The sequence below is a fragment of the Orbicella franksi genome, chromosome 10, assembly GCF_964199315.1.
Source record: "Orbicella franksi chromosome 10, jaOrbFran1.1, whole genome shotgun sequence".
NCBI classification, from domain to species: Eukaryota; Metazoa; Cnidaria; class Anthozoa; order Scleractinia; family Merulinidae; genus Orbicella; species Orbicella franksi.
This window is the reverse complement of record NC_138154.1, coordinates 25565244-25585512: the sequence shown is the minus strand read 5'-3', so window position 1 is coordinate 25585512 and position 20269 is coordinate 25565244. Positions and strand designations below refer to the sequence as shown.

Here is a 20269-nt window from a genome sequence, read left to right as displayed (position 1 = left end):
AGTTGACTATATCGGCAAATAGTCAAAGAAAACACAAACCATTTAAAATTTACGGAGTACAGTACTGGTTGAAATTAGGTTCATATATCAACAAATAAAAGCCATATTCCAAGCTATGTAACAAGAATTGAATTATTTTTTAATTTTTACTCCCACAAATAATTTGCACTTCGCTTCGCGTGCTTGTGAAAATCGTGGCCGTTGTCAAGAGTACCAAATTTAAAATTGTTTTGTCTTCTTTTTCTTCTTTTTACATACGTAATATATACATCTACGTATTACTCAAACCATATCTTTAATCCACCATATCTCACAAAAACTCTTTTACTTACGCGGCTCGCAGTCAACAGAAGAAAGTGTTTACATTAATTAACGAAAAAAAAAAAGATGAGTTTAACTCCCATAGGATTGGTTTGGTACACCAACATGGCAGCCGTTTGATTGCATGGCTAGCTTCCGCGGCGTCATGTCAAAGTGCTGGATGTTGATTTGAAAAATCGGCAATTCGAAAAATTGAGAGTAAATTTCTCCTTAATTTTCCCAAGTAAAATCGTTGTTTAAAAAAAAGGCTTCGAATAACGACAAAATTGAGAGCGACAAGTTGAAGTTACACTTTAAAATTTACCGTTGCCAAAAACTAATATACATTTAGCAATTATTCTTTGAAATGGAGCTGAATAGTGAATATCGAAGCGGCGAATTATATATTGTGCCGCTATTAACCGAGATTGAACAGAATAATTGTTTTACTATATAAACACGAAGCGATCTCAAGAACCGACGAATAGGAAACCATTAAAGGTCGATTTAATTGACCTCTCAATTCATGCTTGGAAAACGTGCAAATGGCAAAAAGCACGATCGTGACTAAAACACCACACGAGTACATACGAGTAACATACGAGTAACATACGAGTAACATACGAGTACATCTGAGTAACATACGAATACATACGAGTAACATACGAACACATACGAATAACATACGGGTACACACCAGTAACATACAACTACATACGAGCAACATACGAGTACATACGGATGATACTCGCGCGTGTGGCACTTGCTCTCGGTCGCTCGTGTGTGTGTGCAAGACAAGACCCGTGCACATGCAAAAATGAAATGTAAAGAGAAAAATGGTACATTTCATGTTTATTACCGTCTTGCCATCGTATGTTGTTCTTATGTATTCGTATGTAGCCAATGTATTGATGTATAACCTGTGTATTACCGTATGTATCTGTACGTATTCGTATGTTACTCGTGTGTACTCGTATGTACTCGTATGTTACTGGTACGTTACTCGTATGTACTCTTTTGTTACTCGTATGTATCCGTATGTACTCGTATGTACTCGTATGTACACGTATGTTACTAGTATGTACTCGTGTGGTGTTTTAGTCACGATCACGAAGCATGCGCGAAACTGTTTACAGAATTTTGTCATGATTATATAATGAATGGCTAGACCATCACCAGAGCAATCTCAACAAAATATTTGGGCATAACTGTAAACCAGAAACTTAATTGGGACCCCTTGAACATTAAACGTAACCCCTTGAACATACACTAAACATAATATTAGCCAGATTGAAATGGTCCGACATAGAGCAGCTAGATTTGTCTTACATGACTATTCCAAAATTGAGAGCAAAAGTTGAAGTTACACTTTGAAATTTACCGTTGCTTAAACCTAAAATACATTTCCATGAATGTTTGAGATACCACCATTTTTTGATTTTTTTTTTTTTTCAAAATCATACAGTGTTACCAAAAGCTACCAAGCTTGCAGCACCGTTTTATATGCATTGATGTCACTTTTTCCTGTCCGGGAGTACCTTGTTTACTGATGTCTCCTATCTTTAACAGAACCGTTCGAGGGACTGAGGTAGACAATACGTCGCAAAAGAGATTACAAGCTTCACGAATTTCAAGCGATATTAAAATTATAATCACTGAAAAGCGCTGGTTTCCACTCTAAACACAATGTGCTAGCTTTAAGTTTGAATTTTATGCGGTTGGAAGCTTAAAGCAACGCTTACTCTTCTAGGCCGGGTTGCTCAAAGCCCTAGTAAACTAAGCCAGGATTAGTAATAATTGTAATTCTGTTTTGTAACTTTTTGGTGAGGTTTCCTGTTTATATTGTTTGTCCTTCAGTTTTGAGTTGGAATAATCTCAGAGGGTCCACAATAGGGTTTTCAGATCTCGCTTTCCCGCCCGTTTTTTCCTGTTAATCCCGCCATCCCACCCTTTTTTGACTGGACATCCCAATCCCGTCTACTTTTCAAAGACGTTCCTGCGTTAATTATTAATTTGTTAAATTAATAATTAGTTAAATTATTAACACAGAATTTTTTTGAAAATACATATCATAAGAAAGATCAGAAACGAATTCAATGGATAGCAGATAAGTAAGCACAAATGATTATAATTACGTTTCTTTCCATAAACGGTTTACTGCTTTGTTTTCTTTTGTCCACGTATCAGTGAAAGAGATTGCCTGTATACACACTTGACAGTTTCTTTCAAAGCTTTCAGCGTATTCACTTTCCTTGAAATCTGGGCTCAGAACTTTTCTTTCTGAATGAAGGCATTCCTGCTCGCGCATCCTTTTCGTAATATATGGCGACGCATACTTCATTCGGTAAATCACTATCACCGCCAATCGGTGTGGCTATCCTGACCCAAACAAACCAAGCGCTCTGGAGAAGGTCGAAAGACTAGAAAAACTAGAAATGATCGGGGACCAAGATTACATACGCAAGCGTCGAAAATGTTGGAAATGGACAGATGTCCGAGGTCAACACAAATGATCGCAGTCAGTAGGAATAGGAATGAAAGACCTCATACAGTCTCATGATGCTAACGTAGTCAAGTGATGATGAATACGTTTGACAGAACCTGACAGGGTACAGATCCGTTGCTATTTATTAGTTAAAACCTGACACAGCTATAACGCACAAAAGGTTCGTTTCTGCCAGCTTGTGGTTCTTGCGCTGGTCAATAACAATTTATGAGGTGACGTAAGAGTTGAAATCTCGTATACCGCTCTGTTCCCCTTGCGAATCCCCTATCCCAGCCCTATAAAAACACGAAATCCCGCTCCCGCTCGTAATTGTAATTCCCGCTTCCTGCCCCTGTTTTCAGCTCAAATCCCAAATATCACGGCGAAAAAAAGCCAAATCCCGCATCCCGCCAAACCTATTGGGGACCCTCATCTCAAACTACACACAAAACATAAGCAGTGAAAAACATTTCTAAACAAGAAATACTAATCCTTTATTCCAGGGTTAGCTTTATCCGGCTTTTGAACAACTCAGCCCTGAACGTTTATGCCGTTTCATCTCGCCAAAGGAAAGATTAGACCATTTGCAACAGATGAACACGTGCAGTGCTTCTAACGAACACACTGATTTAGTCATTGGTCATGCATATAATGTTATCAGAAATCAAAGGAACGTTCCCTTTACCAATTAGAAAGCCGGTGGACAGGAAGTCTCCACTTGAATACTTCTAAATGAATTCCGTCGTTAACCTCAGATGTTTTATAGACTTCAGAAGTTTAAGAACTTTAAAATCGATCGCTGTGTAGGTTTATAAATAATGGTAATTGAACTGAGTGGAGTGCAATTTGGTCTGAAATCATACGCGTGATTTCAAAATCGAACGAGCGCGCAGCGCGAGTTCGATTTGAAATCACAAGTATGATTTCAGACCAAAATTGCACGACCCGAAGTTCAATTGCCACTTTATTAAATCCATTTTGAAATCGCACAATTTTATCGCCTTAAATTTAGATTTTGGTGTACTGTTTCAGTAGCCAGTTTGTTAAAAAAAGCGGAACCGGAAACGCGTTTACGTCTCATTTAGTATGCAAAACGATGTCATGTGACGAAAACTTATTCGAGCATGACAAAGAAACAAGCAGTTCTGAAGTCAGAACGAAAATAGTGTACTTCAGGGATAAAAGTTCAATTCTCGTCGCCTGAATCAATTATGGAAGGCCTTCCTTTCTTCTGTGGTTGAGGCTGAGATTTTTCATTGTCTTTGGAGAAGGAATTTAGAGGTGCATATCTTGTGTAATTCTGTGATCGATTTCTTTTGAGTTGTGAAACTCCCTCGAGTGCTCGATGCCCAGTGGATAGTACGTTTTTTCCTTTTAAATACCGTTCAATGGCATGATTTTGAGGGAGTCCAGCACGTTATCATCTCCGTTTCTTTTTGTGACCTCGGCGTAAGACTCAATACTCAGGAACTTATCAAGTTCTTTCGGCTACATTTGTTTTAAGATATTTCCAAGATGGCGGGACTGGCACGGGCTTCGCAAGACGTTCATTCATTCACTATTTTGTGCAGTGTGGCGTATTTTGACTATGTTTATTCACAGCGACAGAGTTGAGCTCTTTTGTTGCTTCGTTTGAAACTACCAGAAACCTGAAAACATCTACCTTCTTGAGATGGCTCTGAATTTGTTGTTGTGTGGTTTTCATTTGTTTATGTTTTACTGGACTCGGTATCATACGGATCTTGAGCAGATGTTGAAGAAAAATCGCCAAAATATTCATCAAAATGGACACTGACAGTTGGAAACTTCCATTAAAGTCGGTCTTCAGCCTGAAGGAGCTCATAATCGTCATTCAGAAACTGTAATTAATTAAATTCGTCAATTTTTTTGGAAAAAAAGTACAATAACAACAAAGTTTTGGCAATAATAGTTGCAAAATTCTCCACAAAGTGGCCTTTTGCCTTTCATTTTCCTGAAATTTTATTGATTACTTTAAACTAATCTTGAAATCTGATTGGTTGTTTTGTTTTACTGTCCCATTCTCATTGGCTGAGAAAAAGATGCGATTTGGAGCAAAAAATAGTGCGATTCGTGAATAAATCGCACCACTGAGAGCCAATCAGATTGCAAGGATAACCAGTGATTTCAAAATGGAGTTAATAAAGGTTTGTAATCTAATTTTTAAGGGGATTTCTTTGGCTGTTATGACTGAAAGCCTCTCTCAACAAACTTTTGAATGCAAGTTTGTTGTTGATTGATGCCTATTTTTTTTTTTTAGGCCGTTTCTAAGATCCCAAGTACTCTTGTGTTTCACTTGTAGACGAACTCAAAAATAAGGAAAGTTCACAATCGATATCCAAATCAGTCCTCTAAGCTGCAATTCGACTACAACACTTTTGGCATACTTATGGCGGCTATTCAAACTTTTCTTCGACTGCGCAAGCTTCAAAGACTTGGGAAGTTTCTCCTTCTGGTCACGGTCCTGTTAGCCTGTTTTATTTGGCGCTATGCGTTGAACCTTAAGCTTTCTCAGAAACAGATGCCGACAAATGATAAGATGGAAGTGGTAAACTACAACTTAACGACTGCAGACCACAAAGCGAATGCCACTTCCCCTACTAAACCAACTTTTAGCGCACTGGATGTTTACATCTGGCGAGGGTTGTGTGGTCCAGACATCTCGAACTTACGGAAATCGTTATTTTTTCCTCGTTACCCTGATGAAAACTTCAGGAGCGTTATTACCAATTTCCAGATTGAAGATCACGGGATAGATTATGGTCAGCTAATTTTTGGCTTCGTTCACCCACCAATCACCATGCCATACCGTTTTGCTATAGTCTCGGATGATGCGTCAGAGTTATGGCTTAGTTCAAGTGAAGATCCAAACCAAAAACAGTTGATTGCCAGAGTCTTCAAAGACGGTGTAGCCGCGTGGGCCAAGCTAAATCAGTTGCATAAATATCCTGACCAAATCTCGAAAGATATAAAGCTTCACCAAGGCAGTAAATATTACATCGAAGTTCTTCATAAACAAGGCACTGGAGATGGCTTTGTTCAAGTTTTTTGGAAGAGTTTGCAAGACAAGGACTTCAAACTGATCAGTTCGGAGCACGTATCACCATATTCTGACGAAAACGTGGCTACAACGAAGAATAAAGATGTTTTGCATAGCGTATTGTCGGATCGTTATCGTGTAGAACTGGAGCTAAAATCTAAAAGAATAAGCGAGGATTACTTAAAATTTTATTCCCTCCCTTTGATTCCCAAAGATAGTTACCTTCCCTCGTGTGATTACCAAAGCAGTTTTGTGTTAAGTCGTACAGTTTATCGATACGAAGGAGTCAATCATGTTTCTGCATCCTTGGTTTATCCAGAAGACAATACTACCATGGGCTTGATGGTAGACTATCAAAATTTTCCTAACCGAGTTGCTGGCTGGGATATAATCCAAGCGGTTGTCAACAAGATAACTACTTCGCTGAGACTTAAAACCTCCAAGTAAGTTACATTCAACAAAATTCTAATTTATGGCTTACTGACAAACTGACGGACTGACGGACCGACAGAACAACAGACCGACAGACTGACAGACTGATTGCCTGAATAATAGACTGACTGACTGACCGTCTTAAAGAATGACTTATTGATCGACTGACTCATTGATTGACTGACCTACTTAGTGACTGACCTACTGACTGACTGACTGACTGACTGACAAACTAATTGACAATCGGATTGACCGTCGGACGGACCAACTGACCGACCGACTGAGGGGACGATCAAATAAGCGACCGCACCCTAGGCGAACTGACACACTGGCAATTCCAGGATGACGGTCTATACAATGTCTTGATTTCGCTTATGCTGACAATTGGGATGTGTTTCACCTCCCATATAGGAAGTACTTTGTAAGGAGGATCCACAACATTTTGCAGAAGGCAGACCCAGTTTATGGAGATCGTTACTCAGTGGATCTGGAACTCGGTTTAAATGGCAGCAGTCAATCATTTCGCCTGTCAGAGAACGTCTTTGACAAAAAGCTTAGCCATGGCTTGTGTTTCCCTAAAGGCATGGACTGGAACTTCAACGCCACAGTGTACTTCATTCTCCCTGTCAAAGATCAAGCAATATGGGTTTATCATTTTATCAATGAGCTCACAGTTGCCAGCTTATTGACTGGTGATAAGAATTTCCACGTCATTGTTGTTGACTTTGAAAGCCAAGATATCAACCTAGAGAAGGCGTTTGGCACTTCTCTTCTTCGCACTCGACACACTATTATTACGCTGCAAGGCAAATTTTATAAGACGCTAGCGTTGAACAAGGCTGTTGAGCGTGTTCCAAGTGAGCATGATATTTTGTTTCTATTTGATCTTCATATCGATGTGCCTGTTGACATTATGCACAGTGTAAGGAAGGTGAGCTGGTAATTGATTTATATAACAAAATATTAGTGGTCATTTAAAAAACTATCTGAGTCAATGAATACTCTTATATTCTGTGATTTAGGAGGATTAGAAACATGCTTTTCACTGCGTATTCCTTGTTTTTTTTCAGAGCACAATCGAAGGTCGACTTGTGTACATGCCTATTGTCGGACGCCTGAATTGTGGCAGCACATACGTCGATCATCAAGGCTACTGGGAAACCGCTGGTTATGGTCTTCTTAGCGTTTATAAATCAGACTGGATAAGGTTTGGCGGTAAGAGAAATAACTAGTTTCTTAAACGCTCAACCATATCACCTAGTTGGTGACTACTACAGGAGCCATATCTTCAATTGTCAAGGAAAATTTATTGGCCTTGACAGAAAGGAATAGCAACAGGCAAAGAAATGATGGCAAGAAAAGATGGTCTAAAAGAACGATCCCCTGTACATGAGTTTCTCCCAATGATAGTTTTTCTTTTATCCTTATCAAAGACAAAAACAACCATTGACAAAGTGGTACAAGGAAAGAGGAAGGGTTGGACCCATTCCCCACACCACTGACGCTTCTCCTGATAACGTACAGTTGAACCGCGCTATTTCGAAGTCGCAGGGAAATTAAACGAAAAATAGTTCGAAATAGCGGGAGGTCGAAATGGCCGATAGTTAATGACTTAAAGGCAAATCCAAAAGAAATGATTTTGAATTCGAAAGAGAATGTGAAAATCGAAACATCCGAGATCGAAGACCGAAGGGGTTGGGGGGGGGGGGGGGGAATTCGTTTCACCTTGGGAAAATCCCTGGGAATGAGGTTGGGGGAGGTCCTATCAATTCCCCCTTTTTTCTCTCTATGGTCCTGGCTCCAGTTGTTCGAAAGGTGGATAACGCTATCCATCGGATAAATCGCTATCCAGGGGATAAGTGTTAACAAAACAAAACAAGCTATCCACTGTATAGTGATTTGTCCAGAAGATAATGTTATCCACCTTTCGAACAACCCGGCGGGTTTGGAGTATGACTTTACTCACTTCATCCTACAGTTACATTTTACCGTGTGTATTCAATTTTTAAAAGGAATGAACACTGTGGACTACAAATATCAGTGGGGAGGGGAGGACTGGGATCTACTGGACCGTGTTCTCAATGCGAAGTTAGAAGTTGAAAGAATCAAGCACCCAGGCCTTTATCATCACCATCACTCTAAACAAATGTCTTGGAATTAGGTGCTGCGAAATAATGTTTTTTAGTCGGTTTAAACCAGCTTTGAAGTCAGTCTATTTATTATCTACTCGATTCACTACGCTACGAAAAAGAAAAAGATAAAAACGGTCAACTGTGATACTGCAATAACGTTTTTATTTTTCCCTCAATACAAACACAAACATTATCATATTTATAACATCTATTATATAATTATAATGTATATTTCAAAGGAGATCACCGTTGTAATCTTGTAGTTTTATTGAGACTGGAGGATAAATGAACCGCTCGGTTTTCCAGTTAGCCTCCAGCCTTGTTATGTCTAATTGTAGGACAAGAGAGATGAAGGAATAATTTAAGGTTTACAGTTTAGTTTAAGGGCCCATTAACCGATTTACGCGCGCCCTCGCGCGCGTTCAGTAAGGAGGTGAAATGTCACTTCCGGTTACTTACGTCAGCCTGAGCGCAGAAAATAAAAATAACTCAATAACTTCCAAATTCGCTCACATTTTAGAGGTTTTTGTTTGTGATTCACAAAATGCAAAGTAAAAAAAGTACAAGCAAAGACAAAATACGAGAAAGACAGAAAAACAAGAGCAATAAAAAGAGAAAAACTAACTCCGTGTGGCTTTGTTTGACTAAAAAGTCGTTGCTGATGCGTGACACTTGGTTAAAAACGATTGAAGTGCACTGGTAGCGTAAATTGCGCACGCGCTGATAGGGTAACTTCCAATATATATCGGGCGCACTTCCAGTTTCTTTAGATGCTAAAGGAAGCGCGTTTTTTCATTAAATCCAGCCTTTTTTGACGGATTTCGATTAAAGCCAACGTTGGAAACATAGCTATGCATTCCTTTTTCGAAATCATGCTTTTTTCAGAAAATTACGAATTTTTTAAATATTTTGAAATTCTCTCAAAATTTTACCTTTTAGAAATGAAACAAAATCTATGCATAGCGTTATGAGGATTTAAAATAAAATATTAAATCAAAGAATTAAATCCCGATAAAGTAATTTTCCTGGGAGCCTTTGCGTTTTTTCAGTATTAGTCACATGACCATGGGCGTGGCCTGATGACGTCATCACTAGTGTTGCTGATCATGAAAAAGTTAAAACACATGAAATAACTCTGAAGTAACTAAAAATGATGAGGTTATACGAGAATAAATTTTCCTTAGCAACGGCTTGAAAAGATCGGTTAATGGGCCCTTAAGGGAGAACAAGAATTAACAAATTGGGGTATTGATCTGTCATTAAATAATGTTTAAAAAAGAAAATACGCTAAATTCAGTCTTTGAAATGGGCTGGAAGTTCTTTTCAAAAATGTATTTCCATTAAAGAAATCGTCTGTTTTCTCATATTTGTCCTTGTGAGTGTTAAGTGAAAGTCAGTTTGTGCAGCTGCATATCTTGTATTGTAACTAAGTTGTTGAATAAATTAGGCAATTGAATTATATGCCACAGGGGCAAAATTTTTAAAACATGTAAGCAAGAAACATTATTGATTGCTTGGATATTAATGCGTTTGATTACAGACTGAATTCCCGGCCCGCTTTGCGGCCGTCCGATTTTCTTTATCACTCATTTATACGGTATACCTCCCTTAATTACTAAATTACAACAAAATTCATAACTGTTCATCAAGAGGCACTATTTGAGTATGTAGTGCACTTTGCATGTGTTATGTCTTTACAACAGGACAATGTTCATGTCACACCTTTGTACGGACATTACTTGATACTCACGTCATTTGTGTTTGCTGTTATCGGACAGAACCAGTACTTTTCTCATGGATTTCTTCACCTGCTTTATTCACCAGAAAGTTAGACTTTTCGTCATTTTTTTTTCTCACATTTTGTTATAGTTATCATTATTAATTGGTTCAATGCAATAGGCCACGTTCGATGTATCAATATTCTAACATGGCTCCGAGGCTTTCAGGACAAACTTCTATATTTGATGTTGTTTTCTTTGTATCCAAGTCTCTTTTGGGAAGTGAAAGACGAAAGAAACTTTAAAAATTTACAATTTTGACCCGAAAGCCTCGGAGCCATGATAGAATATTGATATACCGAACGTGGCCTATTCGGTCTGAAATTATACTAATATTCGTGATTAAACGGAATTCCCGGCCCGCTTCGCGGTCGTCCGATTTTGTTTATCACTCATATGATAACAGACCAAAACAGACCTAATGGGACTCCATTGATCAGTCTATTACCATTATTTATCAAAGATTAAAAAGAGGTAGAGGTAGAAACACCCACCGTTTGGCACATCTTTCTGCTGAGTTTATATCGCTCTGTCTGTAAAATTAACGAACCGTACGGTATGTTGAGGTAGTGCCTTTTCGTCGGCAGCGCGCATATTAAGAGAGTTTAGACAAGCCATTGTTTATTGTTTATATTATATTCATGGTGAGACAAAACGAGCCTTATATATACTGCAACAGATGTCAGTATCACAAGGTACGATTGGGTATTTCCGTCACCATACTCGGCCATCTATTGGGCCATATCAGGTCGGTGACTTGATATCGTAAGATATCAGGACGTACGGTATCGGCGGGCCTGGCTCCTGATTGGCTAATTGCGAATTTGGCTACGGTGAGTAAAACAGGTTAGATCGAGTGGTTTTCGATTGAGTATCGTAAAACCAAAACCAATTAAACCAGTCACTTACCAATTCGGCTACTCAACCAATCTAAAATCAGAGAAAAACCAAAATCAAAGCCAAAAGCAGAGTCATTGCCTGATTACGTCCCACACTCAATTAAAAAAAGGACGAGGAATAAGCTAGATTATAACTGCAATATTGATAAAGCGGTTAAGTTGGTTTTGGTTTTGGTTTTACTTCGGTTTGGGATTGGCTAAGCAGTCTAATTGGTAATTAAGTAATTGGTTTGGTATTGATTTTGCGACACTCAATTGAAAACCGCTCTGTTTTGTATTTTGGGGTGTTTTACATCTTTGGGAGACTGATGGTTTTTATTTTTTCATTTGACACTCATGGCTTTATTTTATGCTCGTATATCTTCTCTTCAAAACGATATTTTTGTCATTATTTTCCCTACAGGATCATTATAACTACTTCTGTAAGTTCTTTGCTGGGGGAAATTTTGCAAAATAGAAATATGGTCGAGTTGTCTCCTTTCTCCTTAAAAACAAAAAAATTCTTTCAAATTGCACACGAAGGAGAAACCAAGTGAACTCCACCTATTATGTGAGGCTTAAAATCGGACCACTCATACACGTTTCCCTCCCCTGTCCCGCACGATTTCGACATACTGGCAATCTCGTGGTAATCTATGACTCGATTCCATATATTGACACCCGTCATTTCGCCAACAAAGCTCTGAGACGCGGCGAATCCTCCTGCTTCTGAGTCTTGCTCTTGTCCCAACACTAGAGATCCAGCACCACGGATCACGTAACCTAGAGGGAAAAAAAACATTGAACGATTAGAAGCGCGCGGACTTTTATTTCTCTAGATTCCTGCGATGTTGTACTCTCCCATTGATGTCATAAGTTCCCAACAAAATTTGCAAAGATAGACATGGTGGCGCGCAGGAAATTTGAAATCCTAAAATAATTGAAATGTAACACCCAGGATTCAAAACAGGCAAAGATTATCGACTTCAAATCGTGTAAACATTTTAACACAAACACCAACTTATGATCTGGAATAATTTTTTTTTTTTTTTTGGATTTTAGGCTCCTTTCTCCTAGTCCTTAAATAAATCACACAAAAACTACGTCTCCTAGCGGACCGCGAAGACAAATATTTTCACTTTACTATAGAAACAGGTGAAGACAGACTGCAAAAGTTTCATTTCTCCGTTGGTCGTTCAGCGTAACCGTCATGCCTAACTTCTCTGTTCTTAAATCAGGAGTAGAATGATAAACTCTAACCACTACTCAATGAAGGATTCTGGCATCTCGACAAGATCCTAGTCATTTTTATAGCTGGAAATGACCTCCTGGACAAGATAGATAGGTGAAATTGTTATTCATTTTTCTTTATCAGAACAATCAATGAGCTAAGATTTATCTAAAAATTTTGGTGAAGAAAAACAATTTGATCTTGATTAGCGCAACTACGTGATTCCTGTGTGCAAAAGAAAAAAAAAGAACTTTCATTGAGTAAAAAAAGAAATTTTAGTTCAGCATTGAAATAGAGAAAAGTGCTGATTATACCAAATTATCGCGTGCTATTGTTATCAAGTTATACCTAACGGTTTTCCTCCCTCTATTTATTTATAAAGTTGCATTTTTTAGTAGAACTCCGGCGGCCCGAAGAGCCGGCAAGCGGAGCTCCATACTCATAGCGGAGCTCTGGCGACCCTGAAGGGGTCGCCAAGCGGAGCATCATAACTATAGGAACAGAACCACTTGTATGCATAGGAATAGAAAACCATGCAACTCTTTTTTCATGGTTAACATGATTAGTGGCATGGATCACGGGTGCGCGGGCCCAGCGATGACGAAAAATGACGACATCGCGCAACATGGCGGCCATACTCCAGCTAATAATCTGACGGAGACTAGCCTGCAAACAGGCTCCCTGCGAGGACTGAAAAAAAATTAGGCGAGCAAAACGAACGGAAGAACTGAAAAATTCAGAGAGTGAAGCGATCGAGGCGGGGCGGCGGAGCCTGTAGACTGTTTTTGGTGTGCCTATCTTCCCTTAGTGATTAGCCTCTAACAAACTGGTACTTGCAAATAGTCCTAATCAAACAGCCGGGCCCGGCGTCATAATATAGAGTGCAAGTAAGCAACATTAGTTCGTATAGTGTGATCGTCCGGGCGAGTGTAGTTCTGAAAAGAACTGTTATTGGTGACTGACGTTTCGACAACCTGAGCGGAAGTCATCTTCAGAGTCAAGTAAATAGTGTTTAACTAACAGACCGACTTAACAATACACGGACCAAAAACCGACCTACTTGACTAACAATAGACGGATCGAAACCCACCAATGACTGATGACAAACTTTACACGAGTCTTTCAGCCAATACCATCATGGCTATACTGACCAATCACGTTCAACGGACCAGACTTATAACATCATCGACTGACAAACACTATTCACTTGACTCTGAAGATGACTTCCGCTCAGGTTGTCGAAACGTCAGTCACCAACAACAGTTCTTTTCAGAACTACACTCACCCGGACGATCACACTATACGAACTACTGATACTCCTGGGTTCAAACCATTTACTGAGTAAGCAACATGCTCACGGGATATTTCAAACTTTGTCCTTCAAGAGTCAATACATAGAGAGCTTAAAACATATTTTACAATAGAAATAAGCCTAAACAAATTATAAGAACATGGCAATTTACAGAGTCTGGGGCGTTATTATCTGAGAAGCGACATGCAGATAACAGCGGAAGCCATGCAGGCCTTTGACCTCTACAAAAGTTGCTACAGCACAGTCAAACGGTTCATCTGCTTAAACCCTTGAGGAACATGTTTGGACTGAGGAAAGGCCGAGAGACCGAAAATTAAAAGAGAGTGGCAAATGCACAGATGGCAAGGACCGTAGGAGTCGTGTCGGGCGGTCAATTTCGACCGCATTTTACGAAGATCTGTCAAACATTTATCTCAAAGATGTCAACAATGAGCGATTTAACCAATCAGATCATGATACCAGATGCTGGTATCATGGAAAGGCGGCATCAGTAGAATGTCCACCTCGCCCTCACCTCACCCTCACCTCGTTTGCGCTCGCCGGGAGCCTGCATGCTCGCAGGCTAGACGGACGCATGCAATCTTAGTTTACAGCGTGCTTCTTTGATATTGGACATCGATATTATGGCCAATTGACACCTGTCAAAACAAGGTATCCGCTGAAAAAGTGTTAGATGACCATACACCAAGTACTGGTTCTCGATTATATGGCAAGCTCAAGATTAACGTAACAAGGTTAACATATTGTAATCAGGAGCTCCGCTTTAAGGCTTGGATAAATCTATGCGTACAATGTATATTACCTTTCTGCAATCCGTGACCTTGATCTGCAACAGCACCATCTTTGTACAACTTCCAAGATCCAGCGGTATTTTCCCATGTTGCGCAGATGTGGTGCCACTTCCCGTCAATAGCAGAAACAGACGTCTTCCTGGAAGAAAACAAGATACCGAGCAGTACAATATGAGCAAGGAAAAAACCGTTATTTTGATTGCTGGCGAAAGCTATAATGTCCTAAGCAGAAATTCGTGAGATAGGCTGCGGGGGAGGCTATAGTAGCTACTACTCTTGGGACTATGATGGCTGTGTCTTGAAAGATATAGTGGGTTAAAGTCTGAAGTTCGGAGTTTGACTCCTAATCGATCGGGTTGTCTGTATTGTTAAATAATTACACAAACAAGATATAAAATAAATAAAATTAAATAACTTTATAAACCGTATAGCGCTAATATTAGACCTTTTCTTCTGATATTTGGTAAAAATTATTCCTATATAACTGGTATTAAAGCTATTATTTTTTGATTAAATCATTTATACCCGAGAAATTCGCGTAGTTTTCTTGCGATTCCCTCAGCACGAGGAAGCCATGTATAAAATAACTGTTTGGGAATTTATATCTGACAAAAGTACAACTGAGAACTAAAGTGTATTACACCATCATCTGATGGTGCATTACAGTATCAAAGAGTGAAGTCATTCAAGGAAATCGCTCTCGCTGGAATTTGTGTTTGTCTAGCTATAGCGCGGTATCCTAATTGCTGACAAGTTACTTCTCCAAACAAGAAATCTGCGTTTTAACGAAAATGTAATGTATTGACATGAAACTTATTCTATCCAGCCAGTTAGAAGCGGTGTCGCTCTAAGAGCCCAGTTAAATGAATACTTAAGCCTACACACGGACTGATGATCGATCGCTTCATACGAGATCGTTCTATCTTAAAAATTTTGTACTTCAAAGCGATATCTGGATATGTATTACTTCTGCTAAGGAAGGATATCTGTGATATGCAGGAAGATTGCCAAGATCAAATACGCTCTCTCGGTCAAGTTTGTGATCACATTTAAAATGACTGATGACACTCACACATTCGAGGGAGGAGCTTATTCGAAAGGGGAGCTTATTTGAGGGGGGGGGGGGCGCTTATTTAATTTTTCTCTAATCGTGGCCTGACATGATCATTTTTTTAATACATCATCTGCGCGTTAACACCAACATAAGCTCTTTATTGACATAAAAAGCTGATCCTAAAGATTAAATCGCGGCATCGCTAGTACTTAACGTGTTCAACGTGTTCACAAACTGAAACAATGTGCAAATCTAATACTACAAAAAACTATACACCCTTTGTTGTCTCATTACTCGTCCACAAAATGGGGGGGGGGGGTGGAGGGGAGGAGGCGCTTACTCGAGAGTGGCTCTTATTTTAAATTTCGGCCGATAGGAGGGGCGCTTATTCGAGGGGGGGGGGGGCGCTTATTCGAGGATTTACGGTATTACAGAGTCTTAATTTATTTGTTTTATTTATCCAGTTTCCTCACGTCCTAGACTGAAACAACAAATCGATCAAAGCGAAAAACAATAAATAAATAAAAAGAACACATAAGTCACTGAGCGTATCTTGTTTGTGCAGTTGCATGGGTTAAATAAATAAATCAATAATTAATTGACTGATTGATTGATTGATTAAGTAAATTACAATATCTACAAAGGACGCCAAATCAGCTCTAGCTGTTTTAATTCAATTCCTATACGCAGCATGAATTGGAACTTGAAAATATTGGTTACTCAAGGTTGGTTGTAATACCGACTTTGTAATACCGTAAATCCTCGAATAAGCGCCCCCCCCCCCCCCCCCATTGGTTACTAAAGGGATGAAAACCCAGAGTACATCAGCGGAGAAAAACACTACTGGAGCATAGGCGAGGACCATCAACAAACTCAACTGAATATGGCACAAGGCCGGAATCAGTGGGAGGCGAGCACTCTCACCACTCCGCCATCCCTGCTCCTGAGTTATGCTCGCGAGCAAGGCACGTTAACCTCGCAGAAGCTAGGATAGTCCCCTGGGATATACATGCTAACTTGTTGGACGACATGGCAAAATGTCTGGGGAAGGGGAGAGGTTATCTGCCAGGGACTGGTGTCCCATTCACGAGGGAGAAGATATCAGTAAAAGAATGAAACTGAGGCCCCAGATCAAGCCCAGCTGTATTTGGACGAAAGTCTAATATCATCCATCAGCACAAATAGCCAGAAAAATTTGGCCCTAAACCCATTCCTCCAAGGTCTTCAACAGTTTTGTCTTAAATCACAGAAATATCCTGGACGTTTTGTCGGGACTATGGGACCCAAACAAACATCTCTAGTCAGTCTTGACCTCACACTTGGAATTCCTTACAGGCATTTTCACTGACCTGTGGTTACCTCCGACGAACAACGTAAATGACTTGTAGTTGTAGATGATAAACTCGTTATCCTGATCAGGCACAGCGTAACCCAGAGGAGTTCCTGTATTCGTATCAGTGGCTTTCATCCACAAACAAGCTGTCAAAGCTGAGAGATTCGGCATGCTGCCACGGATAATGACGTAGTCGCTTACTCCCCGACGCGGAAACAGGAAGGCATTTCCAACTACACCATCATTGAATGAAGAAATCCATATAAAAGAGGACAGTTAATAACACATGTACAAGCAGTGCATTGTAAAACAAGAAAACGTCTCCATAGTTTCATTACCTGGGTTCTCCTGAAATGTCTGAAATGTTAATATTTGTGTTGTGAAGTCTTGTTTTTACACAACTGGTATTCATTTTTATCACTTGAACTAATACACCCAGCCATCTCTGCCTGAGCTATGCGTACCCGGGCTATATTCAGGCATTCGTGAGAGGCAGATGTTAGTTTTGAATATATATCACGGCATGAGGAGAAACAATTGCGTGAAACGGGTGACAAAGGAACCCCATGCACACTGAATTCAGGTCGCGTTATAGTTGACATGAACAATTCTAACAAGTGACACTGCAAAATCTGCGAAGAAAACCGCTAGCCCCCGCCCCCTCCCCCCCTCCCCGAGGACTCCATATAAAAACGACGGGCTGCTTGTCGGAAATTTTGAAAAGAGAAAGGTACCAAGATCCTGTTTTGTGGACGTGGCTTGAAATATTTTTCTCTCCTAAGGGATACCAATTCTTACATAACACACTATCTTCTGTCATATTTTTTCGGCGCAATACCCTAAAAGGTACTGTAAAAGCTCCCGCTGTGGACCTTTGGAGGCTAAACAGCCTAGGAGAAACCAAAACAGCGTTTTAAACCCCTAAAAGGTAAGACGAGCACCCCTGTCATTTTTATACGTTTGTCCCCCCCCCCCCCCCCCACTGTATCAGTTGTGACCCCGGCCGCCCCAGCACGTCATACTTTTTATAAATTTATATTACTGCAAATATCCATAATATGCATTGTTGTCTATATCGAGTAACGAGTAAATTACCTTTGTCTTCCAATGTGTGGATTTGTGTTTTTAAAGCTTGAACGTCTTTGACCAGTTTCTTATTTTCAGCGTTCACCGACTCCAGCTTCTGTAAAATTTGTTTCAGCGAAACATTCGTATCCTCTTTGGTTGACGAAATGATAACTTCGATGCGCTGCCCAGTAATGAATACGTTCTTCTTCTCTACGGACCCAACTTTACTGTTGCTTGCTGGTGCAGCACCTGCGAACCCCAACAAACACAGTAGTAAAACTGAAGGCGCCAAGAAATTGGACTCTCCAGAAGCCATGTTAAGGTTAACGCTTCTTCGGTAGCTTAACACGAACTGAAATACCTACGCAACTTCAAGGATGACGTATCATTTTTTTTATATTTATAGGGTGTACACGAGTCGCCGATGCTGTACATATATGGTCTGACACTTCCTTAAAAGGAGCTTTTGACCAACAGTGAGCTTCGATCCTTTAACACTAAAGGAAGTTGAGCTTTGACACTAAGGGAACATCAATTCAGGCTCAAACGAATATGTGGATAATTTAGCCGCACACATCTTGACGACGTTATGGCAATTTGGATCTACGTGTACACTAAAACAAAGAAACATCTCTGATAAGCCACTTTCGATATATTGAAATTCAGCTTGATAGCGAGGTCTATAGAGGACACAAACAAAAGAAATGAATAAACAAGTCATTCAATTTCCTTTGTTTGTGTCCTCTAAGCCTCGCTGCCAAGCTGAATTTTAATATATCGAAAGTGGTCTATTGCAAAGAGAAGAGTGAGGTAACTAAAGAGCGAGAACAAAATTAATGTACCCATGCAAAATACCCAGGGTTTTCTCTCGCGCAAAACGCAAAGAAAGCCTCGGAGAGGTGTTACTAAGTACCAAACGATAGAAAAATGAAACAAAATAAAAGGAAAAGCGGAATTCAAATAACAATCACAGAACATCAGTGTTGATATTTCATCCCATTGCTCTGAAACGTGAGTAAGCTGATGATACATGCTGAGCTGGTCGCTTTTCTAACCCTGAGAGTATTCGACAAGCACTATTTTAGTCCGAAATTGCATTTTTCAGAACTTTTGTTTTCTTTTCACTTCGTCAATTAACCTAGGCAATTTGTCGACAGTTTATTGTGTCACATCACCAACAGGCATTCCGAAACAGGCAACTGAATCGGCGTCATAGTGCGTTTTTCAAAAAGTGAAGACTTCATGACTTTTGAACCATTCATTACCACAGGATGAATACTGAAGGGGCAAATGAAACTCAAAAAATAACGTAAACGTCCTGTTTGGTTGTAACTTACAAGAAAGAAACGTGATGGATGTCAGTGTGACATTTAAAGCCGGTGATCTTTAAACCTGCCAGAAAACATGACTCTCGGACTTTTGTACGGAAGTTCAAGGTCGAAGTGTTGAAAAGTAATTTTTATTACAAATTTTGAGCGCAAGGCAGAGTTACTCAGCAGGATAGAGTGGGAGTATAGAGTTCCAATCGCGGAATCACTTTGCATAGCCTTATTTTAGTAACAAACAGTACCATATGTCATGTCGTGATCACGAAGTCTTGCCCAATATAGCCTTCATTCGAATCCATAGAGTAAAACTGAATAAATTATTTGTTCTGGGATTAGAAAAATAATGAGAAAAGCCAAGTAAAAATAGCCAAACTAAAGGTTTTAAGAATATATTAGTTTATGACATTGTGTGACGGTACAATTTTTTGGTAACAGGAAACACGCGATTTAAATTAAAGATACAAAATAATAAAAACATGTTGCTATTTAGCTGGCTTTTAGATCTTTCAGCCTTACGGCAAGGAAAGGCAATTAGCTTGGCCTCCTGTAATGTGACACGTAGCGGCGACATAATAACTGAAGAATATATAGCTAGTCCATCCTCTTTTCCGCCGAAACGGATTGAATTCAAAATAGCAAGCGACTTGAAGTACAATGTAACAGTTCTAGAGCAAGACATTTGAAAAATAAGGCGTGCGGCTGTTACTAATTAAAAATAAAAAGTCAGTAAAAATAATATTCAGTTTTTGTTCACTTTCATCATGTCAGAGTGAGTTCAAAGTTTTAGTGCAAGGTGGTTTAATTATTCAGCTTCCCGTTTCGCAATCGTTTTCTTCGAATTCTTGAAATTCACTATGTACCAAGATTTTAACTAGAGAATCGAGCTGATGTTCGTTGGGTTACAAACTTTTGCCTTAGTTTATTAAAAAAGATACTGAAACTTTATTTTTTCCTTTTTGAACACGACATGTTGACGCCAGTAAAACGGCAAATGGGCAGTTTCCAGTTGTAAGAGCATTGTTTACCGGGAATGTTTACATTCAAATAGAGGCAAAGTGTGCATGGTTACGTCATGCTTAATATACAAGC

At 39.5% G+C, this 20269-nt stretch overlaps 2 protein-coding genes across 3 annotated transcripts in view; one reads left to right on the top strand and one right to left on the bottom strand.

Annotated features, from left to right (window-relative positions):
- The window catches only part of LOC145500537 (beta-1,4-N-acetylgalactosaminyltransferase 3-like), an 11424-nt gene extending 638 nt beyond the window's left edge, over window positions 1-10786 (top strand). Inside the window, exons 2-5 of one of the 2 annotated variants that reach the window (XM_081480062.1) lie at window positions 5064-6286; window positions 6687-7206; window positions 7346-7490; window positions 8288-10786. In XM_081480062.1, coding sequence (XP_081336188.1) covers window positions 5193-6286; window positions 6687-7206; window positions 7346-7490; window positions 8288-8436 — 1908 coding nt within the window. In that variant the 5' untranslated portion in view covers window positions 5064-5192 and the 3' untranslated portion in view covers window positions 8437-10786. Of the gene's footprint in view, window positions 1-5010; window positions 6287-6686; window positions 7207-7345; window positions 7491-8287 lie in introns of those variants that run through there. The other variant, XM_081480060.1, reaches the window with a different exon arrangement.
- Window positions 10787-10830: 44 nt separating this feature from the next.
- On the bottom strand, window positions 10831-18325 carry LOC145500023 (neuronal pentraxin-1-like). Its single transcript, XM_081479532.1, has 4 exons — window positions 17880-18325; window positions 16801-17017; window positions 14409-14536; window positions 10831-11846 (listed from the first exon to the last, which is right to left on the bottom strand). The coding sequence occupies exons 1-4, from the start codon at window positions 18166-18168 to the stop codon at window positions 11590-11592; spliced, it is 891 nt and encodes a 296-aa protein (XP_081335658.1). The 5' UTR covers window positions 18169-18325; the 3' UTR covers window positions 10831-11589.
- Between the last annotated feature and the right edge of the window lie 1944 nt (window positions 18326-20269).

What these genes read in the sequence shown, in the direction of transcription:
- LOC145500023 (XM_081479532.1), bottom strand. Translation starts at nt 18,168, where the DNA reads ATGGCTTCTGGAGAGTCCAATTTCTTGGCGCCTTCAGTTTTACTACTG. An exon ending in TTCGTCGGAGGTAACCACAG is followed by an intron (nt 14,537 to 16,800) that starts GTCAGTGAAAAT and finishes GTTTTCTTCCAG; the next exon opens with GAAGACGTCTGTTTCTGCTA. An exon ending in AGGTCACGGATTGCAGAAAG is followed by an intron (nt 11,847 to 14,408) that starts GTAATATACATT and finishes TTTTCCCTCTAG; the next exon opens with GTTACGTGATCCGTGGTGCT.